Source organism: Haliotis asinina, chromosome 8 (assembly GCF_037392515.1).
Source record: "Haliotis asinina isolate JCU_RB_2024 chromosome 8, JCU_Hal_asi_v2, whole genome shotgun sequence".
NCBI classification, from domain to species: domain Eukaryota; kingdom Metazoa; phylum Mollusca; class Gastropoda; order Lepetellida; family Haliotidae; genus Haliotis; species Haliotis asinina.
Window position 1 is genome coordinate 66581886 of NC_090287.1, and position 26792 is coordinate 66608677.

General features: G+C 44.9%; 1 protein-coding gene across 16 annotated transcripts in view; it reads right to left on the minus strand.

The window, feature by feature from the left end:
* Positions 1–17510, minus strand: part of LOC137293454 (SPARC-related modular calcium-binding protein 1-like) — a 61585-nt gene extending 44075 nt beyond the window's left edge. For 4 of the 16 annotated variants that reach the window (XM_067823994.1, XM_067823993.1, XM_067823996.1 and 1 more), the window contains exon 1: positions 16732–17084. In XM_067823994.1, coding sequence (XP_067680095.1) covers positions 16732–16836 — 105 coding nt within the window. In that variant the 5' untranslated portion in view covers positions 16837–17084. Of the gene's footprint in view, positions 1–16731 lie in introns of all 16 variants that reach the window. The other 12 variants (XM_067824003.1, XM_067823998.1, XM_067824001.1 and 9 more) reach the window with 10 other exon arrangements.
* Between the last annotated feature and the right edge of the window lie 9282 nt (positions 17511–26792).

Sequence of the window (26792 nt, forward strand, 5' to 3'; positions counted from 1 at the left end):
GAACATCCACATGGTTGTCTTCCCTTACTACTCTAAATGCCCCCAAAACAAATCCACGTTCATATGGCGGTGGACAAGGTACATTCCAAATGGAGACCATGAAGATGAGAACAGTCAGGGTCTCTTTACTTACTGATATTTGGACGTTTGCAGAACGAGACGAAGCAGCGGGCATCAGGTTACGTGTAATAGAAGTCGCGGCTTCATTGAGAAAACACAAGATGAGTGTTTGTCAAGAGGCTACGGGGTTCTCTACAGTTACAAGTTTCACACTCCAAATCGCAGATTCCGAATATCCCTTCATTAACAACAGGCAACGTCCATCCCCCCGTCAACAACATCCGTGCTATCTTATCATCGTTCAGTTCCCTTGTCACCACCACCACCACCAACAACATCCGTGTTTACCTTGTCATTCACAGTTCCCTCGTCACCACCACCAACAACATTCGTGTTTACATTGTCATCATCATCACCACCACCAACAAGAACATCCGTGTTTATCTTGTCATTCACTGTTCCCTTGTCACCACCACCACCATCCCCGTTTACCTTGTCATCACCACCAAAAACAACATCCGTGTTTACCTTGCCATTCACTGTTCCCTTGTCACCACCACCACCATCCCTGTTTACCTTGTCATCATCACCACCAACAACAACATCCGTGTTTACCTTGTCATTCACAGTTCCCTCCTCACCACCAAAAACAACGTTCGTATTTACCTTGTCACCACCAACTACATTCGTGGTTACCTTGTCACCACCACCAACAACAACCTCCGTGTTCACCTTGTCATTCACAGGTCCCTCTTCATCACCACCACCAACAACATTCGTGTTTACCTTGTCACCACCAACAACATCCGTGCTTACCTTGTCATTCACAGTTCCCTTGTCACCACCGCCAACAACATCCGTGTTTACGTTATCATTCACATCTAACACACGCCCAGTCAGATACCTTCTGCCACACGCCCAGTCAGATACCATCCATCTGCCACACGCCCAGCCAGATACCATCTGTTCTTTCAGATTGGCATCTCCTTTGGCAAGGAGCTCATCCATGTAGAGGAGATGAATAAGAGGTGTTGGGGATCTGTGCTGAGGAGGTCCGGGATGATAACCCTCCTCCCTATTGAGCAGAAAAACCAAAGGATTTAAAGACAAAGCAAAGGCCTGATGGAATCCCTCCGAAATATTCCCCTTCTGATTGGAATAGATTCCGGAGATTCAAGGTAAACTTCGGGCAGAGTATAAATCCCATTTAAAGACAATCCAGAGTTCAGAGCTAAATGCTCGAAACAAGGTCAAGGCCACCAATACTTTTGCTGTGTCAGTCCTTTCCTATTCCGTAGGAGTAGTTGATTGAACCAAAGAAGACATCCAGAGTCTTTACCGCCTGACCAAAAGGATCATGTCTGATAACAAAGTTCACCACCGTCGTTCCTCTCATAATCGTTTATATACACCAATCAATTCAGGAGGTCGGGGTGTGATTACTGTGGAGGCACTTCGTGATGGAATTTTATTGTGTATTTGTGCACCTGCTTATTTATCGGATGATCCTCTGGTGACGCATGTCAAGACTCGCGATGAAAGCAAGTTATTCCACAGCTATTTTGAGCGTGCCAATTATGTTGGACACAGTCTGAAATTTGAGGTTGATGTGGTTGTTGATGGTGTACCGCTTGGCGGTACAAAGATGGGAGTAAACCAGGTGAAGTCCTTCACCAAGTCTGCTGAGAGTCGGTCCTTTGTGGAGAAGCTGTCTGAGAAGCCATTGCATCGTGTGTACATGTAGTGTTTGGAACAGACTAGCAATCCAACCGACTCGTTCACCTGGATGAAGTCGGCTGGTCTCAAATGTAAAACTGGGGGCTTCCCTTTTGCTGCTCAAGACCATTCACTTCCCACTCGCAACGTCGACTGTGTAATGACTTTGCAGAGACTGCCCAACACCTTGTCAGAAAATGCCCTCCCTTGACACGTAGAACATATCTGAAAAGACATGATGGCATGGCTCGCTGGTTTTACTACCGTCTTCGCCATGCCTGTGGCTTTGACTATGAGGCCCATCCATGGCACGACCCTGAACATGTACAGGGCGTCCAAAGCCAATGAATTTATTGATATCATTTAATAATTTTCTGTCCCTTTGACAGCAGCGTGCAGAATGCAGATCTCGAGGCTCTTTAGCTCTAATCTATTGTGGCTAATGCATACCTCGAGGGTTCTTTCGCTCTAATCTAGAGTGGCCAATGCATATTTCAGGTGTTCCTTATCTCTAAGCTAGTGTGGCGATTACATATCTGTGTGTTCTTTAGTTCTGAACTAGTGTTTCTAATGCATATTTTGAGTACTGTTTCTAAACTAGAGTGTCAATTCACCAGGGGTTATGCCTATTAAACATAGCCTGCCAGATGATATGTGTTGAAATAATGTCGTCTCGTGTACTGATATCCATTTCTACAGCATATGCTTGTCTCCGTGTCATGTCTACTGATCTGCTTGTCTGACCGCAACCAGCAAGCGGAATCTTTCTTCGGTTTAGCATTTATTCATCTTACATCCTCATCTTTCATGAGGTCATGGTTGGAAAATTTGTGATGAAAGAAAAGGCTGGTGCACTTTGTGAGAAGCGAGAGGCAGTCAGATCATTTTTCTGCAGAAAGTAGAGAGGACCGAGCCATAAGGCTTGATAACATCAGTGTGCCTACTTATAACTGGGGCTGCACCACGCCGGGCTTCATGTCACTCCAACAACTTATCCCCTTTTCACTAATTGTTGTGGATATTAACTTCCAATATACGGGTTCCATGTGCCAGATCAAGGTCGTATTTCTCGGACAAGAGGGATTGTATCTCAGTCAGGCAACAATCAATTAAGTCTTCAGGAACAGAGGCACTGTTCTTATAATGTTATAATGGAGGTTAACGGGACAGCTCTCTTGCAGTAGCTACTGTCAGTGTATGTCCCGTTCGAACCCTAACAAACACAGCGACCGGGTAACAGCCCGCTGATCAATACAACTAGTCTGTGGAGCTGGGCCCGAGAACACAGGACTGTATATGCTAGAGCCAGATGCCTCGGGGTTTCCTTTACTAGTTTAAGCAACCTTTACTATGTTCAATATTTTATCCCATTTCTTTAACAATGCTTTTAGTACTTTGTAAACGAGGTACTGGACGCTATGGCCATGACCACCAGACTATAACATGAAAGACATTAACACTTGGTATCTACGAGCCAAACTTCCCAGGCCGGAACAGCCGGTTGTATGCGAGGATATGTCTTATATAAGCAAACATAACTAGTCAATGTTATCTTCAGCTGAACAGTCACATGAGATATCTGAATGAAATAGATATAGGAAGCACCTACCAATGGCAGTGTTTCACAAAGTTTCAGAAAGCCAGAATCGGCGAACACATACACAGACGTACTCACATGTACTCACATACATGTACTCACACACATATACTCACATCTACTCACACTTAAATGTACTCACAATATATACTCACACTTAAGTGTACTCACACATATACTCACACTTACATATACTCACACATGTACTCACACACATATACTCACACTTACATATACTCACACTTACATGTAGACACACACATATACTCATGTGTACTCACACTTACATGTACACACACTTACACACACTTACATGTACACACACATATATACTCACATCTACTCACACTTTTTTTACATGTACACACACATATACTCACACTTACATGTACACACACACATATACACATGTACTCACACTTACATGTACACACACATATACACATGTACTCACACTTACATGTACACACACATATACACATGTACTCACACTTACATGTACACACACATATACACATGTACTCACACTTACATGTACACACACATATACACATGTACTCACACTTACATGTACACACACATATACACATGTACTCACACTTACATGTACACACACATATACACATATACTCACACTTACATGTACACACACATATACACATGTACTCACACTTACATGTACACACACATATACACATGTACTCACACTTAGATGTACACACACATATACTCACACTTACATGTACACACACATATACACATGTACTCACACTTACATGTACACACATATATAATCACATGTACTCACAATTACATGTACACACACACACATATACTCACACTTACATGTACACACACATATAATCACATGTACTCACACTTACATGTACACACACACATATACTCACACTTACATGTACTCACATACATATACTCACGCGCACTCGCACACTCAGACATACTCTCACATAATAGCACTCACACACACACGAACTCGGACATTCACATGTACTCTCTGACACACACTCGCATACTCACATGTACTCGAACACTAACACATACTAGCACAGTCACATGTACTCGTACACTCACACGCGCACACTCACACTCACACTCACACGTCCTCGCACACTCACACACACTCACAGTTACACCTATTCATATACTCCCAGCATGTTAAGGGTTAATGTATCACCATGTACGTCCTACCCAAAACCATAACCTTCGAAAAGTCAAAGTCATCATCAATGGCCAGAATTTAAAGTGAACGCGTAGCTTATCTCAGTTCATGTTTCACAACAAAACTTTGGCCATCTCTATGCAAGTACAATTGGAAGATGTCAGTGGTAGAATGAACTCAATAATATGTGTAGGAGCCATCATAAATATCACCTGAGGCGGTGTAATTCTAACAAAAACTGAATGCACGTTTCACGCGACTGCTGATTAGAATATTCAATCATGTTAATCTGTTCATCTCGACTTACCGGTGGCTCTACAGCACTGAACACAGTGCATGTTAAATATCTGTAACACTTGAGGACAGTGCGTGTGATATATTTGTAACACTTGGGGACAGTGAGCGTGATATAAACACTTTGGGACAGTAAGTGTGATATATATGTAACACTTGGGGGACAGTGCGTGTAATATATTTGTAACACTTTGGGACAGTGCGTGTGATATATTTGTGACAGTTGGGGACAGTAAGTGTGATACATATGTAACACTTGGGGACAGTGCGTGTAATATATTTGTAACACTTTGGGACAGTGCGTGTGATATATTTATGACAGTTGGGGACAGTGCGTGTGATATGTCTGTAACAGTTGGAGACAGTGAGTGTGATACATTTGTAACACTTGGGGTGGGGTGGGGGGATAATGTGCGTTGTATAGTTGTGCCACGTGGACAAATATATAATCTGTATTTTAGAACACTTCAACACCATTGTGGGTCTTTGTTTCTTGTATAAGGGAACACAAGAAACGAGAGAGATCAGATTACATGCATGGAACAGCATTCTTTCAAATAAGAAGCTCGAGAAACATTTTTAAAATGACATTTCTTGCAAAGCAGGATAAATTCCAGACTGAAGTGTAATCAATCCGGTAGCAAAACCAATAAGAATTCAGGAGTGCACAGCAACATTTCGCATGTTCTAGAGAAGGGAATAGCCGCTAAGACCAGTCATCACAACATTTCCGCAGCCTCGCCATAATGGCTATTGCTTATAGCCTCACACTCACAAGACAATACGTACTAACCATCCCGCCTAACCATGACAACGCTTACTAACCTTGACACTACGCTGTACACACATATATAATCACATGTACTCACAATTACATGTACACACACACACATATACTAGAGTCTAGAGGGACACGGTTAACAAGGAGTGTCTAGTGGGACACGGTTAACAAGGAGTGTCTAGTGGGACACGGTTAACAAGGAGTGTCTAGTGGGACACAGTTAACAAGGACTGTCTAGTGGGACACGGTTAACAAGGACTGCCTAGTGGGACACGGTTAACAAGGAGTGTCTAGTGGGACACAGTTAACAAGCAGGACTATCTAGTGGGACGCGGTTAACAAGGAGGGCTGCCTAGTGGGACACGGTTAATAAAGAGGAGTGAGAGGGTTGGGGGGGGGGGGACTGGAGGACATGGTGTGGGGTTTGGATGAGTTGGGTAGGGGACTGGAAGAGATGGGGGTGGGGGACTAGAAGGGATGGGGAGGGGATCGGAAGCCATTGGGAGCAGATTGGAAGACATTGGGAGCAGATTGGAAGACATTGGGAGCAGATTGGAAGATATGGAGAGGGGACCTAAAGACATGGGGAGGGGATTGGAGGAAATGGGGAGGGGTATGGATGAGTTTGGGAGGGAACTGAAAGAGGGGATTGGAAGAGATGGTGAGGTGAATGGAAGACATGGGGTGGGGATTAGGGGAACTGGGGGTAAGGTGGACGAGATGGTTAGGATATTGGAAGAGATGGGGAGGACATTGGATGAGTTTGGGAGGAGACTGGAAGAGATGGGGAAGGGGACTGGAAGACATGGGGTGGTTATTGGATGTGTTGGGGAGGGGATTGGAAGACATTGGGGAGGGTGTCAGGGTGTGAAGTGTCAAAGTGAGCAAGATCAAAGCAACCGCCACTATGTGTGAGAGGTATCTGGTGGGAGTCGAATGTAACTGTTTGCTGGCAAGCGGGGTAGCCAGCTCTGGAGTGTGCTGCGTCAGTGAGGCACATGGCACCGCGCAGCTTTGATGTTGACAAGATATGGGTTTGTCATGAACACACCATGTTGTGCTGTGTTTGTTGTGTAGTTGTGCCCTGCATATCCGGGGGTGATTAGCGCGATTGTCGCCTGCACGTTGGAGCCAAGGGGGCTGCCAGATAGATGAGTTCGGGGCTATGGCTTATTGGGGGATGAGGGATCGGGAGGGGTCGCTACTTTGATGTCGAGTAAGTGGTGGTGTCACATGCATACTTCACCTATCACGTATCAGCAGATTGACAGTCATTTTGGACACAGAGCTTAGCGAGTTAGAATCCAACGTGGTGGTAGAAGGTGGTTGTAGCTGTTGATGTAACAGCGTTGCGCGACACAATGGAAGGTTGTAAGTAGGCGGGGTGGGGTGGGGTGGTAAATACATTCTCTTGCAAGAAACTCTAATGTACGTAGATCTCTTCGTATGTTTCCAAACGAGACGTGCAAAGTGAGTATCTGAATGACAGCTAGGGACCACTAGGATGACCCTCTGCTGGCATTGTGAGCGCGTGGGTCTACTGCTATCTACCACCATCAATAATGCAAGACAGATGAACTTCTTGGAAAGCGATTTGAATATGCCACTGAATTACTTAGGACAATTTTTTCTGAATTTTCCAAATGGATGTATCATATACTGTAAACTGAAACGACGTTCAAAAGCAGATTGGCAGGCCGTCGATCAACGAAAGAAGGGGTAAGTGTAGGATTCATATATATCAGGTTTTATAGTAATCAGGTTTTGACAAATCTAAAACAGGCAGAATATGAAAGAAGCAACAGATATAATTCTCCATGGAAAATAACTCAGCTTCACTGTAGGTTATTTCCGAATGTTGCATTCTGTAATTTACCCACCGTGTGTACTTATGGAGTAGGCTCCAAAACATCACGTGGATGCTCCACACTGGAGCTGAGAGCACTTGGACACTGTAACTACACATCGGCGTCAAATACATTGAGATAGAGGGCAACCTACATCTTACAACGCCAAGCCATTGATCAGTGTGGAGCAGCTCTTGTGCTGTCTTTCAGCAAGGCATCACGTTGTGTTTAGCATCACAAATCATTGAACACCAGCAACAATGACCACACTCTGTAATTAACATGGAATAACCCCTCGCTATACCACACATGAAATAACCACTCACTATACCACACATGGAATAACCATTCACAATACAACACGCAGAATAACCACTCACTATACCAAACGCGGAACGACCTTTCCTTCTAATTCACAAGGAATGACCACTCCGTATTATGGAGGAATAGCTCACCACCCAAGGCCCTGGTGCCAACAAGGTCCAGGTTCCAGGAAATTTTATGCCATCACCGTTTGTGGACGTCTCAATATGCTGCGAAGTAAGTAAAATTCCCTGCTGAGGGATGTGTAAACAGTAATGGATCGTGTATGTTCTTCACTCTGCTTCAGAGAGCTGGTCTTATTGCTGTGGTTTCCTTGTGGTCTCCGTTCTCCAAGTAGTCTAGGAACTTCGTATTGTGTACATCTGTTGGCTGTTGGCTGCTGACTGTGTTCACTGACGATACTCCCAAAGTCGCCCACTGTCGTACACTTTCTAGTGCTCACTGTACATTTCCAGTGTTCTCGTGTCCTTCCTGCTCTCATCATGGTCATGATGTAAACAGCGAACATTCAACTCTTAATTAATCTGTCACGGCAGTGCAACATATAAATGTTCTGTAAACCTGTCACGGTAGTGCAACATATATACGCTCTGTAAACCAGTCACGGCAGAGCAATATATATATACGTTCTGTAAATATGTAGATAGATAGATTGGATATTTATATAGCACACATATCCTACTGTGATGCTACTGTATTTTTCCCTCGATCACCGGATGTCAATCTCAACAGCACATCGTATTTCAATCTCAACTCCCTAGGGAGTATACAACTCTTGCTGCCACTAGCCGCACCGAGTTTATTGTGGCTCTCTCATCCTAACGAGGTACCCAATTGACAGCTGGGTGGACTGGGACACATAGTCACGGCACTTTGTCCAAGTTTACTGCACGTTGCTGTACCTGCAACTAGGTGTATGCACGTGTTCATGTGGCCACCATCTGGTCATATACCAACGGATTCGTGGGTTCTTTTAAGTGTACAGGGTTGTGTAATGTACACTAGGGGCTGTGACAACACTGAAAGAGTCTGCACACAAAGTCGACTCCAAGGTTTTTACACCCGGTCACAGGTGGGCTCGATCCCGAAACCGAAACCTCGCTGGATCACTAGCCTGGCGCCTTAGCCAGCTCGCCCACCATGCCCCTGTGACGGCAGAATACACGGAAGTACTTTGCGTGTGCTCTTAGTTTGTGCATGTGGTAGTGCTAAGGCATAAGAAGGGCGTGGTGCTACTGTATTATTACTAGCATATATTGTTCTTGGTGCTTATCCCTTTTATGCATCACTCATGTTGTCTAAAGTAATCCATGTGACATGTATACTCAAAGGATCAAAGGCAAAAATTATTGTGATTGAGTTGAAATTAGATAATAATATTATGTGAATTAATAAATCATATTTTTGTAATGAAATTTCTTTGATATTGCAAGGAAATCATTCCTCAGTGGCATTACAAAAGCCACATTTTAAACGTTTCTGACGTGCACTAGCTAATCAGGCCATAGTGAGAGAACGGTCAAAATGAAATTCACACAGTTGATAACGTGCATGTCTACCTTGAGCATTGATGCATGTTTTGACACCTGCCAATAAAACGTCTAAAGAAGTCTTGTGGAATGGCATTCCATATCTGTGGACGCACCTGGCGGAGTTCCTGGAGCGTGACTGGCGTTTAGCCAACGTCTCAATCTCCTCTCCATTTTCTCGTCCATATTGACATGTTCGACAGGGAATAGACCTGGGGATTTAGCATTACCTCGGTGCAATATGAATAACTCAGCGAAGAGAACATGTCTCCACACACGTTCTCTCAAACGCAGATGCTTGCACCAGTGCAGTCGTAGATGTTGGTGAAGTAATGTCAACAACTGTCCTCTAGAACGATGTCTAGTACGTATGGCGAGTGCAGCCACATGTAGGAGAATGGTCCCTGGTGATATCCTAATGACACCAGGAACTGTACCAGCTGTCAGTGTGGCTGGTTGGAATCTTTGGCGCAGGTCGGAGGTTCGAATCCAACGACCGTTGCATGACGTGGATAAAGGTGCACAGCCACTTCGGAGACTGTATGCAACGAGACTGTATGATAACGCCTCCATAAGCTGCATATGGTATTTCTGTGCACGTTAAAAGCTGTGCAACACTGCGCCTAAGTGTTCCGGTTTCATGGCATTCCAATGGCTCGCCATCTTTCACTTTAGTTAGTCGTGACAGAGAGAAATGCACTCAAATATTTTTCTGACCCGCCGACGTCTAAACAACGATTTGGGTGACAATGATTCGAGGTTTACAGCCGCACTTGTTAAAGGGCACGTTTTATGCCTGTTTCCACGGACTTCTTGAAAGCACGGAAAACGCAAGCAAAACAAAAACTACCGCCAGGGCCCTGTTTGGCTTAAGTGTATTATAAAGAATATCAAATATGTGTTGTAAACATTTATATAAACAAATATGGAGATCATACTTACTTTTGCCTTTCAGTATACATAAGTCGGTACTGTGCTGTGATGCTTCATTCTTTTTTGGCAGTACAAGACTTCATGCCGAAACGTCACGTCATAACGTGATAAGGAAACTGTTACCCATAAAGTATTAAAGCCTTCTTCTTAGTCATCAACTTCTAAAATGCCAGTCAAACAGATTGCATCGGTGAGATTTTATGTCCGAGGAACTTAATCGCCACAATATCAGTCTTCCCTGATTCACATCAAGTAGTGATAACTAATTAGTAAACAGTAAAAAGAACATGTGAGTATAGGAATCAGACCAATGATAAGTATCGTTGCATGAGTTAAGTACTTTAAGAACTGTCCGAAAATGGGCAGCCTAAGCATAGGGTCTGACCTTGACGTCTGAGGGCGACGATGGTGGCGGGCGTGGTAAGTGTATGAACCTTCGCCGTCTTGCAGCAGAGATACACTCCAGACGACACCCACTCCAGACGACACCCACTGGGGCAAACTTGAACCTGACACATGTCTGTATTGTGGTGGCTGTAGCACTGTTACTTTCTCAGCGTGTGATGGTGCACGACCTACATGTGATCGTTTGCTCAACGATCACGACAGGAGCAACGCTGAAGATGATGCAAGTGACGTGCTCTGACAGTCAGATGATATGACTGTACGCCACGACATGAACATCACTGTAGCATCAAGTGACGTGCTCTGACAGTCAGATGATATGACTGTAGCCACGACATGAACATCACTGTAGCATCAAGTGACGTGCTCCGACAGACAGATGATACGACTGTACGCCACGACATGAACATCACTGTAGCATCAAGTGACGTGCTCTGACAGACAGATGATACGACTGTAGCCACGACATGAACATCACTGTAGCATCAAGTGACGTGCTCTGACAGACAGATGATACGACTGTACGCCACGACATGAACATCACTGTAGCATCAAGTGACGTGCTCTGACAGTCAGATGATACGACTGTAGCCACGACATGAACATCACTGTAGCATCAAGTGACGTGCTCTGACAGTCAGATGATACGACTGTACGCCACGACATGAACATCACTGTGGCATCAAGTGACGTGCTCTGACAGTCAGATGATACGACTGTACGCCACGACATGAACATCACTGTAGCATCAAGTGACGTGCTCTGACAGTCAGATGATACGACTGTACGCCACGACATGAACATCACTGTAGCATCAAGTGACGTGCTCTGACAGTCAGATGATACGACTGTATCCCGTCACAGGATATGCTGTACTCTCAACTTTGTATACCAGTAAGGTGGGCGGTGTTCTCGCCTGGCAGATCCTAGATGACGCAAGGTGACAAGTGAGGGGCTATTAGGTGGCAAACAGATTAATTTATCACAATAATTGCTTCCATAACAAAGTGACGCTATGCTTCAATAAGGCTAAGTCTGTTGGCGGGACATAGAGATAAATTTGTTCGGTCTTGCGGGGACGCCCTCTTCGCACTGATAGTAGCCACTAACCATCCGGACAACGAAAAAAACACATGTCACATTTTCCCTTCTAGATATCGGGGAATGCCTTTGCCGCCGTATCATGAAGTAGTGGTATGCTTGAATTTTATCCCACCGTGAGAAACAACAAGGACAACGACTGCACTGAAAATCGTAGTACTGTTCCAGATAATCTGCTATGGAAGCCGTCTAATGCTGCAGGATGCTCTCAGATCTACCCGGTGCTGGTAGGTTTACTCGCCACTCACTCACCTAGCTATTTCTCGTCCATCTACCTGGTGTTCGTAGATGTATTGTTACCTATTTACAGATCAATAGTCTATCCAAGCATGCAGTAATCAAAGATGAAACAAGTACTCCTTGATTTAACCAGAACTCACTCACTAACCCACTCGTAATCAATCCAGCGCTGATTAATCGAACAAATAATCACTGACCTATCACGTGATTAATCAGCTAAGCAGAGAAGGGGATGGGTTGGTCAATCAGTCATCATAAATCTAGGCTGTGTTAAAACGTTCGTCCCTTCCCGGTGATCATAAGTTCATTCATTATTCAAATACCTGCACGATACCAGTGGGATCATTTATTGCACGTTGAAAATTGTTACATTCAGTCCACAGAGATTTAGATGATGTGAAAAGGATCATGCTGTGCTCAGCGATCTACTCAGTTGCTTGTGGGTTTATTCTGCCCTTTACTTGATAGTCTGTTAATTACTCAATGATCTATCCTGTGCTTGTGGGTTTATTCTGCCCTTTACTAGATAGTCTGTTAATTACTCAATGATCTATCCTGTCCTTGTGGGTTTATTCTGCCCTTTACTTGATAGTCTGTTAATTACTCAATGATCTATCTTGTGCTAGTGGGTTTATTCTGCCCTTTACTTGATAGTCTGTTAATTACTCAATGATCTATCCTGTGCTTGTGGGTTTATTCTGCCCTTTACTTGATAGTCTGTTAATTACTAAATGATCTATCCTATACCCGTAGGTATATTCAGTGCTCAGTGATCTACCCAGTTGCGTGTGGGTTTATTCAGTACTCAATGATTTGCGTTGTGCTTGAATGTCTATTAAATACTCAATGATCTATCCGTTTCCGTATACATTCAGTACTCAATTACCTCCCCTGTACTTGTAGGTTAATTCAGTATGAGTGATTTACCCTTTACTTGTAGGTATATTCAGTTCTCAGTGATCTACCCTTTACTTGTAAGGTATATTCGGTACTCAGTGACCTACCCTTTACCTGTAGGTATATTCGGTACTCAGTGATCTACCCTTTACTTGTAGGTATGTTCAGTACTCGGTGATCTACCCTTTACTTGTAGGTATGTTCAGTACTCGGTGATCTACCCTTTACTTGTAGGTGTATTCAGTAACCAATCAATCCAGTGCCAGTGGTTATATTCAGTACACACTACCCTGAACCCGTAGGTTTGTTTAGTGCTTACTGATGACTGTTTAGTACTCACCCAACCATCTCCATACAGACACATCTACATACAGCCACATCTGCTGTGATACCCAACCTCTACAAACAGCCACATCTTCTGTGACATCCAAACTCTACATACAGCCACATGTAATGTCACACCCAACCTTGTGCATTCAGACACACCTACTGTGACACCCAACCGTGTACATTCAGACACATCTACTGTGACACCCAACCTTGTACATTCAGACACATCTACTGTGACACCCAATTTTGTGCATTCAGACACATCTACTGTGACACCCAACCTTGCACATACAGACACATCTACTGTGACACCCAACCTTGCACATACAGACGCATCTACTGTGACACCCAACCTTCCACATACAGACACATCTACTGTGACACCCAACCTTGTGCATTCAGACACATCTACTGTGAATCCAAACCTGTACATTCAGACACATCTACTGTGACACCCAACCTTGCACATACAGACGCATCTACTGTGACACCCAAACCTGCACATACAGACACATCTACTGTGACACCCAACCTTGCACATACAGACACATCTACTGTGACACCCAACCTTGTGCATTCAGACACATCTACTGTGAATCCAAACCTCTACATTCAGACACATCTACTGTGACACCCTACCTTGCACATACAGACACATCTACTGTGGCACCCAACCTTGCACATACAGACGCATCTACTGTGACACCCAACCTTGCACATTCAGACACATCTACTGTGAATCCAAACCTGTACATTCAGACACATCTACTGTGGCACCCAACCTTGCACATACAGACACATCTACTGTGACACCCAAACCTGTACATACAGACACATCTGCTGTGACACCCAACCTTGCACATACAGACACATCTACTGTGACACCCAACCTTGTGCATTCAGACACATCTACTGTGAATCCTAACCTGTACATACAGACACATCTACTGTGACACCCAACCTTGCACATACAGACGCATCTACTGTGACACCCAACCTTCCACATACAGACACATCTACTGTGACACCCAACCTTGTGCATTCAGACACATCTACTGTGAATCCAAACCTGTACATTCAGACACATCTACTGTGACACCCAACCTTGCACATACAGACACATCTACTGTGAATCCAAACCTGTACATACAGACACATCTACTGTGACACCCAACCTTGCACATACAGACACATCTACTGTGACACCCTACCTTGCACATACAGACACATCTACTGTGACACCCAACCTTGCACATACAGACACATCTACTGTGACACCCAACCTTGTGCATTCAGACACATCTACTGTGAATCCAAGCCTGTACATTCAGACACATCTACTGTGACACCCAACCTTGCACATACAGACACCTCTACTGTGACACCCAACCTTGCACATACAGACACATCTACTGTGACACCCAACCTTGCACATACAGACACATCTACTCTGACACCCAACCTTGCACATACAGACACATCTACTGTGACACCCAACCTTGTGCATTCAGACACATCTACTGTGAATCCAAACCTGTACATACAGACACATCTACTGTGACACCCAACCTTGCACATACAGACGCATCTACTGTGAGACCCAACCTTGTGCATTCAGACACATCTACTGTGAATCCAAACCTGTACATACAGAGACATCTACTGTGACACCCAACCTTGCACATACAGACACATCTACTGTGACACCCAACCTTGTGCATTCAGACACATCTACTGTGAATCCAAACCTGTACATACAGACATATCTACTGTGACATCCAAACTCTACATACAGCCACCCAACCATCTCTATACAGACACATTTTCTGTGACACCAAACCTCAACCAAAAGCCACCCAACCACCTCTATGCAGACACATCTAAAGTGACACCCAACCTTCTACATACAGACACATCTACTGTGACACCCAATCTTGTACATACAGACCAATGTAGTGTGTCATTCAGATACCAAATATCACACGTCTACACTGTACGTCTGCCACATCGCTCGGTGGGTGTCAAGCAACCCAGTGAGTCAACTAGTCTCACAGACGTGGGAGGAAGCATTTCCATTTTACGACCCCGAGATCGCGGAGGCTTTCGTATCATCCTTCATCATGCTTCTTCTGGGATATGAGATATACATATACAAGTACAACATTTCATGTGAATATTGACTGGCTCGGGGGGTAGGGAGTGGTGGGGGTGGGGTACTACTACGTAACACCTCTGCTTTATTGTGATGAAGAAGAGGGACAGCAATTACTATATAACATCCCTGTTTGATTGTGATGAAGAAGAGGGACAGTGTTACTATATAACACCTCTGCTTTATTGTGATGAAGAGGAGGGACAGTATTACTATATAACACCTCTGGCTTATTGTGATGAAGAGGAGGGACAGTATTACTATATAACACCTCTGGCTTATTGTGATGAAGAGGAGGGACAGTATTACTATATAACACCTCTGGCTTATTGTGATGAAGAGGAGGGAACATTACTGCTATATGACACCTCTGTCGTCGGTTCATGCAATCAAGGGATTTACTTCCCGTGTCCTCCTCCTCTTTCCCGGTCCCACCCCTTCCAGTCTGGGGTGCAGTGACAACCGTGTACTGGATACAGTAGAACATGGTACACGGCCACTGTAACTGTCACTGAAAAGGGCTACTGGCTATTCATCATGGGTAATTGGGTTGCGTGGAATAAATGGACCGGACTGCCACCTTCAGTTACGACAATCAGCCGCATAATAACATCAGTTAACTCATCTAATGTGTCATATGGAAAACTCCGGGGTGGGGTGGGGGTGGGGGATGGGGGGAGTGTGCCTGCGGACATGTACAACACACTTGGTGGCTTGGACACTTGATATGTTAGTACGGACGCACACACACACGTGCGCGTAAGCATACAGAGAGGGAGACAGAGAGAGATTGGGGACTACCAAACGTGAAGGGTATATGACTTGGGCTTTCCTTTGGACATTGTGAAGGATCAGCTCACTGAGGGGTAACAGAGCCTATATACGCACAATATTTATAAACAGGAAAACAGCTTGTATTGGCATAGAAATAAGGGATCATTCGCCCAGGACCCTAAGGACTAGACACCACATTCTATCATTAAATGAGGTGTGAGGATGTACGACAGTGAGCGAGTACGTACAGACAATACTTCAGCCGGATGTGGGGGACTCCCCCGGCTTTCGTTCTCTGTTATTGTACAACAAAACTTGTTAGCTTCTCTCAGCGTTGTAACTCAACAAGCATGTAACATAGCTCACTGGCAGCTGAAATTTCCACAAAATATTCACACATCAGAAACTACAAGATAGGTTCAACATTGTGCAAAATACCCAGCTGTAAAATATCAGTGCTATCTGTGTGCGTCGGTCATTGGTGTGACACTGAGAAGCTGGTTAACACTCAGTGATAAGGGGATACAACATGTGGACATGAGAAAAAAAACAGAAAAGTGTCACCACTCACCTTTCCATCCACCTCAGAAAGCTGTGGCGAGGCTGGCGTCATGACACACATATAAACCACACAAATAAATAACACACAGAAACTCCATCGAATATAGTAGTCCATGGTCCTGCTCGATCCTTCCAGTGAGGAAGTCCTGCCACTTGGGTAGTACACAGGCCCTCCCTTCACTTGCCTGGGGGACGGGGAATAGCTTATTGTGAACTCTCCTTCTGCTTGCTACTTCCCAACGCATAGCCTGTGTCTGAAGTAGTAGGGCTGTAGGGGGTGGCCCTCAGGGTAGGTCTGTCTGTGCCTGGGTCCAGATGCTGTATGACGGTGCTCCTCAACAGTCTCTCAAATACGTCGTCTATCATCAATATATGTACACATGCTGTGCTCCAGGTCACGTGACGGCCCTCATCCTGTCTATCAGAGTATCGCCCAATCGGCTTGGGGGCGAATTATACAATTTACTGAATGAAGAGAACACATGTTGAATAGCGAGCTGTGAGTGGATTACCTGGCACAGGTGCGAGCGGCGGGGAAAGCTTGAGTGGAGGGGACTGAGGGAGATGGGGGGAGGGAAGGTCGGCACCTGGACAGCTAGCTACCCTGCCGATCACATATGAGCGTAGTGCGTGTTTGAAGAATGTTGCAAACACCGCGTATGATAGGTGGCTGGTGGACTTCCGTGTCCACGCGGCGCTTGCTTCTCTCCGTGTGGGCCTCCTCCAGCGGCTGACAATCGGAGCGGGGATCTGAGCGTGCGTGCGGTGGCGGAGTGACTGTTTGATGCACTTAGTCCGAGCTTGTTCTTTTCACGCGTGTCTGTGCGTAATAAAATGTGTTGGCATGTGTGCATCAACTTATATGTCTGAATATGTTTTAAAATTGGTTCGAATGAATTCCAAATGAGAGCCCGAGGGTATTGGATATGTATGTCCTGATGTATATAAATGCATTTAAGTGGACACGTTTATGCATCAGTGTGTGGACACTGTATCATTGACTAGACACTGATTGATCAGTGTGTACAGACTGTATGTGGGGACTTTCAGTGTGTGGAAACTGTATGTATCAGAGTGTGCAGACTGTATCATTGTGTGCAGACTGCATCAGCGTGTGGAGACTGTTTGTATCAGTGTGCGGAGACTACTTGTATCTGTGTGTGGAGACTGTATGTATCAGATACTGTATCATTGAGCAGACACTGATCTATCAGTGAGTGGAGGCTGTATCAGTGTGTGGAGACTGCATGTATCATTGTGTTTAGACTGTATGTATCAGTGTGTGCAGACTCTATCAGTGTGTGCAGACGCTATGTATCAGTGTGCAGAGACGGTATGTATCAGTGTGTGGAGAATGCATGTATCAGAGTGTGGAAGCTGTACGCATCATAGTGGAGAAACTGTATGTATCAGTGTGTGCATACTGTATCAGTGTGCAGAGACTGCTTGTATCAGTGTGCAGAGACTGCAGGTATCAGTGTGCGGAGACTGCATGTAGCAGTGTGTGGAGACTGCATGTATCAGTGTGCAGAGACTGCATGTATCAGTGTGCGGAGACTGCATTTATCAGTGTGCGGAGACTGCATATAGCAGTGTGCGGAGACTGCATGTATCAGTGTGCGGAGACTGCATATAGCAGTGTGCGGAGACTGCATTTATCAGTGTGCGGAGACTGCATATAGCAGTGTGCGGAGACTGCATGCATCAGTGTGCGGAGACTGCATGTAGCAGTGTGTGGGCACTATATGTATCAGTGCGGAGACTGCATATGTATGAGTATGTGGCGACTGTAAAGGTGTACAGATTGCGTGTGTCAGTGTATGGACACCGTAAGTATCAGTGTGCGCAGACTGTACGTATCAGTGTGCGGATACTATACGCATCAATGTGTGGAGACTGCATGTATCAGTGTGCGGAGACTGCATGTATCAGTGTGCAGAGACTGCATGTATCAGTGTGTGGAGACTGTATATAACAGTATGCAGAGACTGCATATAGCAGCGTGCGGAGACTGCATATAGCAGTGTGCGGAGACTGCATGTATCAGTGTGCGGAGACTGCATGTATCAGTGTGCGGAGACTGCATATAGCAGTGTGCGGAGACTGCATTTATCAGTGTGCGGAGACTGCACATAGCAGTGTGCGGAGACTGCATGTATCAGGGTGCAGAGACTGCATATAGCAGTGTGTCGAGACTGCATGTATCAGTGTGCGGAGACTGCATATAGCAGTGTGCGGAGACTGCATTTATCAGTGTGCGGAGACTGCATATAGCAGTGTGCGGAGACTACATGTATCAGTGTGCGGAGACTGCATGTATCAGTGTGCGGAGACTGCATATAGCAGTGTGCGGAGACTGCATGTATCACTGTGCGGAGACTGCATATAGCAGTGTGCGGAGACTGCATTTATCAGTGTGCGGAGACTGCATATAGCAGTGTGCGGAGACTGCATGCATCAGTGTGCGGAGACTGCATGTAGCAGTGTGTGGGCACTATATGTACCAGTGCGGAGACTGCATATGTATGAGTATGTGGCGACTGTAAAGGTGTACAGATTGCGTGTGTCAGTGTATGGACACCGTAAGTATCAGTGTGCGCAGACTGTACGTATCAGTGTGCGGATACTATACGCGTCAATGTGTGGAGACTGTGTGTATCTGTGTGTGCAGACTGTATGTATCTGTGTGTGGAGACTGAATATGGATCAGACTGCACATATCAGTGCGTTGAGACTATACCAGTGTGTGCAGACTGTATATCAGTGTGTTGAGACTGCATATACCAATATGTGCAGACTGTACGTATCAGTGTGGAGACTGCATGTATCAGTGTTTGGAGACTATGTTTGGAGGTATTTGTATCTGTATGTGGAGACTGTATCAGTGTCTTGAGATTGTGTATGAGTCAGTATGTTCAGACTGCATGTGTTAGTGTGCGGACACCGTGTGTATCAGTGTATGCAGACTGTACGTATCAGTGTGCGGAGACTATACATATCAGTTTGTGGAGACTGTATGTATCTGTTTCTGGAGACTGTATGTATCAGTGTTTGGAGAATGTATATGTATATCTGTATGTGGAGACTGTATCGGTGTGTGGAGATTGTATGCATCAGTGTGTTGAGACTGTATTTATCAGTGTGTGGAGACTGTATGTATCCATGTGTGGAGTCTATGCATCAGTGTCCAAGTGTTTTGACACCGTACGTATCAGTATCATTGAGTGGACACTGATCTATCAGTGTGTGGAGACTGTATGTGGAGACTGCATGTATCAGTGTGTGCAAACTGTATGTGGAGACTGCATGTATCAGTGTGTGGAGACTGTATGTGGAGACTGCATGTATCAGTGTGTGCAAACTGTATGTGGAGACTGCATGTATCAGTGTGTGCAAACTGTATGTGGAGACTGCATGTATCAGTGTGTGCAAACTGTATGTGGAGACTGCATGTATCAGTGTGTGGAGACTGTATGTGGAGACTGCATGTACCAGTGTGTGCAAACTGTATGTGGAGACTGCATGTATCAGTGTGTGCAAACTGTATGTGGAGACTGCATGTATCAGTGAGTGCAAACTGTATGTGGAGACTGCATGTATCAGTGTGTGGAGACTGTATGTGGAAACTGCATGTATCAGTGTGTGCAAACTGTATGTGGAGACTGCATGTATCAGTGTGTGCAAACTGTATGTGGAGACTGCATGTATCAGTGTGTGCAAACTGTATGTGGAGACTGCATGTATCAGTGTGTGGAGACTGTATGTGGAGACTGCATGTATCAGTGTGTGGAGACTTTATGTACCAATGTGAGCAGACTGTAAGTATCAGTGTGTGGAGACTGTATGTATCTGATTCTGGAGACTGTATGTATATCTGTATGTGGAGACTGTATCATTGTGTGGAGATTGTATGAATCAGTGTGTTGAGACTGTATGTATCTGCTTCTGGAGACTGTATGTATCAGTGTGTGGAGACCGAATGCATCAGTGTCCAAGTGTGTTGACACCGTGAGCATCAGTTGTGTTGATACTGTACGTATCAGTGTGTGCAGACTGTATGTATCCGTGTGTGAAGACTGTATGTATCAGTGTGTAAAGACTGTATGTATCTGTGTGTGAAGACTGTATGTATCAGTGTGTGAAGACTGTATCTGTGTGTGCAGACTGTATGTATCTGTGTGTGGAGACTGAATATGGATCAGTGTATGCAGACTATATGTACCTGGTACCATGCCCCCATTGTGTATAGTACTGCAGGTCATAACATGGCCACCACTGCACGTAACAATCAGGTCACCACTTCAGGTCACACCCAAGACACCACTGCAGGTCACAGCATGGCCACCACTGCAAGGCAAATCCAGGTCACCACTTCAGGTCACGTCCAGGTGAGCACTTCATGTCACGTCCAGGTGAGCACATCAGGTCACACCATGGTCACCACTGCAGGTCACAACATGGCTACCACTACACGTCACGTCCAGGCCAGCACTGCATGTCACGTCCAGGCCACCATTTCACCTTCAAGATAGTTGCATTGCATCCACTGCATGAACTTGAGGATCTGAAACTGGCAACTGGTTGTTGATAGATGTTGCAATAACGATTTATGTGGGATTCTTACCAGTTTGTCACTTTCAGTTTGAAGGCGTCTGGATGACAAAATCTTATATGGTTGTGATAACGCTGATAATGCTGGACTTCTCTATCTGGCTGCTTTGTTGCACCGTGGACTGTCCACCAGTTGATACAGTTCCCTCCTAAGATCCACAAGGTCTTAAGAATTGGTACGTCCCAACCTGTTGATATACGACATTACCGTAGGGTTGCCAGTGACAATCTGTAGTAGGGGATTCTTGAGTGTGGAGTTCCAGTGCCTGATTTCTACCATAACTGATCTCACTTCCAACATGATGACATGAACTGGTGTTTGCAGCTCCCAGCTGCCCACATGTCCTCTGAACATGAGATCCTGCATAGATGTTTGCGTTCCCTAAAGTGACATTCATTGTTTCACAGTATGTCCCAGACATACACGCACCAGGACGCCCAATCGTCTCAGTGAACTCTCGGTATGTCTTTCACACAAGATGTCAGGGATCTTTGAGTGTTTTCCAAAAAGGCTGTGAGGGAGACCTCTTTGTGTCTTTCACACTGGGTGTGAGGGAGACCTCTTTGTGTCTACCACACTGGCTGTGAGGGAGACCTCTTCGTGTCTTTCACACTTCCTGTGAAGGAGCCCTCGATGCGTCTTCTAGACTGGATGTGGGGGAAGTGTTAGGATGTCTACCACACTGGGTGTGAGGGAACTTTCGATGTGTCCCATGTCTTCCAGAGTGTGTGTGAAGGAGATCTAGGTGTGTCTTTAACACTGGGTGGAAGGGAGCTAAAAATGTGTGTTCCACACTAAGGTCCGGGGTGGAATAGGCCCCCGTAAAATAGCAACCCATAAAAAGGCGACTATGCTAGTCGCAAGAGGCGACTAATGGGTTTGGGTGGTCAGGGTTGGCTGACACTTGTCATCGGTTCCCATCTGCGCAGATCGATGATTATACTGTTGATCACTGGATTGTCTGGTCCAGACTCGATTATTTGTAGACCACCGCCGTGTAGATGTTAAGGAACTCTCCGTATGTCTTCCGCATTAGATGTGAGGGAGCTCTCCATATGTCTTCCACATTAGATGTGAGGGAGCTATCCATATGTCTTCTACACTAGGTGTGGGGGAGCCCTCCATATGTCTTCCACATTAAATGTGAGGGAGCTCTCCATATGTCTTCTACATTAGATGTAAGGGAGCTCTCCATATGTCTTCCACATTAGATGTGATCGCGCTCTCCATATGTCTTCTACATTAGATGTGAGGGAGCCCTCCAAATGTCTTCTACATTAGATGTGAGGGAGTTCCACTTTAGATGTGAAGGAGCTCTCCATATGTCTTCTACATTAGATGTGAGGGAGCTCTCGATATGTCTTCACACTGGATGTGAGGGAGCTCTCCATATGTCTTCAGACTAGATGTGAGGAAGCTCTTGGTGTGTCTTTGACACAAGATGCGAAGGAATTCTCAGTGTTCAGAACTCTTTATGTGTTTTGTACACTGGGTTTGAACAAGTGTTGATATGTCTACCACCCTCGCTGTATTTGAGGGAGCTCTCCACACTGGGTGTGAGCGAAGTGTTGGCATGTTTTCCATGGGAACTCCAGGTGTCTCTTGCACAATGTGTGAGAGGGAATTGTCAGTATCTACCACTCATGGAGAGAGCAGTAGAAGTGAGCACGTACTGTACAGTATGTTTAGACGGGATCATTCACCGGGCAGTATCATTAGACGAGATCACTCACTGGGCTGTATCATTAGATGAGATCACTCACTGGGCAGTATCATTAGACGAGATCACTCACTGGGCTGTATCATTAGACGACATCATTCACTGGACAGTATCACCAGACGAGATCACTCACTGGGCTGTATCATTAGATGAGATCACTCACTGGGCAGCATCATTAGACGAGATCACTCACTGGGCTGTATCATTAGACGACATCATTCACTGGGCTGTATCATTAGACGACATCATTCACTGGACAGTATCACCAGACGAGATCATTCACTGGGCTGTATCATTAGACGACATCATTCACTGGGCTGTATCATTAGACGACATCATTCACTGGGCTGTATCATTAGACGACATCATTCACTGGGCTGTATCATTAGACGAGATCATTCACTGGGCTGTATCATTAGATGACATCATTCACTGGGCAGTATCATTAGACGAGATCACTCACTGGGCAGTATCATTAGACGAGATCATTCACTGGGCTGTATCATTAGACGAGATCACTCACTGGGCTGTATCATTAGATGACATCATTCACTGGGCTGTATCATTAGACGAGATCATTCACTGGGCTGTATCATTAGATGACATCACTCACTGGGCTGTATCATTAGACGACATCATTCACTGGACAGTATCATTAGACGAGATCATTCACTGGGCTGTATCATTAGACGAGATCACTCACTGGGCTGTATCATTAGATGACATCATTCACTGGGCTGTATCATTAGACGAGATCATTCACTGGGCTGTATCATTAGACGAGATCACTCACTGGGCTGTATCATTAGATGAGATCATTCACTGGGCTGTATCATTAGACGACATCATTCACTGGGCTGTATCATTAGACGACATCATTCACTGGACAGTATCATTAGACGAGATCATTCACTGGGCTGTATCATTAGACGAGATCACTCACTGGGCTGTATCATTAGATGACATCATTCACTGGGCTGTATCATTAGACGACATCACTCACTGGGCTGTATCATTAGACGACATCATTCACTGGGCAGTATCATTAGACGACATCACTCACTGGGCTGTATCATTAGACGACATCATTCACTGGGCTGTATCATTAGATGACATCATTCACTGGGCAGTATCATTAGACGACATCACTCACTGGGCTGTATCAATAGATGAGATCACTCACTGGGCAGTATCATTAGACGAGATCACTCACTGGGCAGTATCATTAGACGAGATCACTCACTGGGCAGTATCATTAGATGACATCATTCACTGGGCTGTATCATTAGACGACATCATTCACTGGGCTGTATCATTAGACGACATCATTCACTGGGCTGTATCATTAGATGAGATCATTCACTGGGCTGTATCATTAGACGACATCATTCACTGGGCTGTATCATTAGACGACATCATTCACTCGGCTGTATCATTAGACGACATCATTCACTGGGCAGTATCATTAGACGACATCATTCACTGGGCTGTATCATTAGACGACATCATTCACTGGGCTGTATCATTAGACGACATCATTCACTGGGCTGTATCATTAGACGACATCATTCACTGGGCTGTATCATTAGATGAGATCATTCACTGGGCTGTATCATTAGACGAGATCACTCACTGGGCAGTATCATTAGATGACATCATTCACTGGGATGTATCATTAGACGACATCATTCACTGGGCTGTATCATTAGATGACATCACTCACTGGGCTGTATCATTAGATGAGATCATTCACTGGGCTGTATCATTAGACGACATCATTCACTGGGCTGTATCATTAGACGACATCATTCACTGGACAGTATCATTATACGAGATCATTCACTGGGCTGTATCATTAGACGAGATCACTCACTGGGCTGTATCATTAGATGACATCATTCACTGGGCTGTATCATTAGACGACATCACTCACTGGGCTGTATCATTAGACGACATCATTCACTGGGCAGTATCATTAGACGACATCACTCACTGGGCTGTATCATTAGACGACATCATTCACTGGGCTGTATCATTAGACGACATCATTCAGTGGGCAGTATCATTAGACGACATCACTCACTGGGCTGTATCATTAGATGAGATCACTCACTGGGCAGTATCATTAGACGAGATCACTCACTGGGCAGTATCATTAGATGACATCATTCACTGGGCAGTATCATTAGACGACATCATTCACTGGGCTGTATCATTAGACGAGATCACTCACTGGGCTGTATCATTAGACGAGATCACTCACTGGGCTGAATCATTAGATGAGATCACTCACTGGACAGAATTATTAGACGAGATCATTCACTGGGCTGTATCATTAGACGACATCATTCACTGGGCTGTATCATTAGACGACATCATTCACTGGGCTGTATCATTAGACGAGATCATTCACTGGGCTGTATCATTAGACGAGATCATTCACTGGGCTGTATCATTAGATGACATCATTCACTGGGCAGTATCATTAGACGACATCATTCACTGGGCTGTATCATTAGACGAGATCACTCACTGGGCTGTATCATTAGACGAGATCACTCACTGGGCTGTATCATTAGATGAGATCACTCACTGGACAGTATCATTAGATGAGATCATTCACTGGGCTGTATCATTAGACGACATCATTCACTGGGCTGTATCATTAGACGACATCATTCACTGGGCTGTATCATTAGATGACATCATTCACTGGGCAGTATCATTAGACGACATCATTCACTGGGCTGTATCATTAGACGAGATCATTCACTGGGCAGAATCATTAGACGACATCACTCACTGGGCAGTATCATTAGACGACATCATTCACTGGACAGTATCATTAGACGACATCACTCACTGGGCTGTATCATTAGACGACATCATTCACTGGGCTGTATCATTAGATGAGATCACTCACTGGGCAGTATCATTAGACGAGATCACTCACTGGGCTGTATCATTAGACGACATCATTCACTGGACAGTATCATTAGACGAGATCACTCACTGGGCTGTATCATTAGACGACATCATTCACTGGGCTGTATCATTAGACGAGATCACTCACTGGACAGTATCACCAGACGAGATCACTCACTGGGCAGTATCATTAGACGACATCATTCACTGGGCAGTATCATTAGACGACATCATTCACTGGGCAGTATCATTAGACGACATCATTCACTGGACAGTATCACCAGACGAGATCACTCACTGGGCTGTATCATTAGATGAGATCACTCACTGGGCAGTATCATTAGACGAGATCACTCACTGGGCTGTATCATTAGACGACATCATTCACTGGGCTGTATCATTAGACGACATCATTCACTGGGCTGTATCATTAGACGACATCATTCACTGGGCTGTATCATTAGACGACATCATTCACTGGGCAGTATCATTAGATGAGATCACTCACTGGGCAGTATCATTAGACGACATCACTCACTGGGCTGTATCATTAGACGACATCATTCACTGGGCTGTATCATTAGATGACATCATTCACTGGGCAGTATCATTAGACGAGATCATTCACTGGGCTGTATCATTAGATGACATCATTCACTGGGCTGTATCACTAGATGACATCATTCACTGGGCAGTATCATTAGACGAGATCATTCACTGGGCTGTATCATTAGATGACATCATTCACTGGGCTGTATCATTAGATGACATCATTCACTGGGCAGTATCATTAGACGAGATCATTCACTGGGCT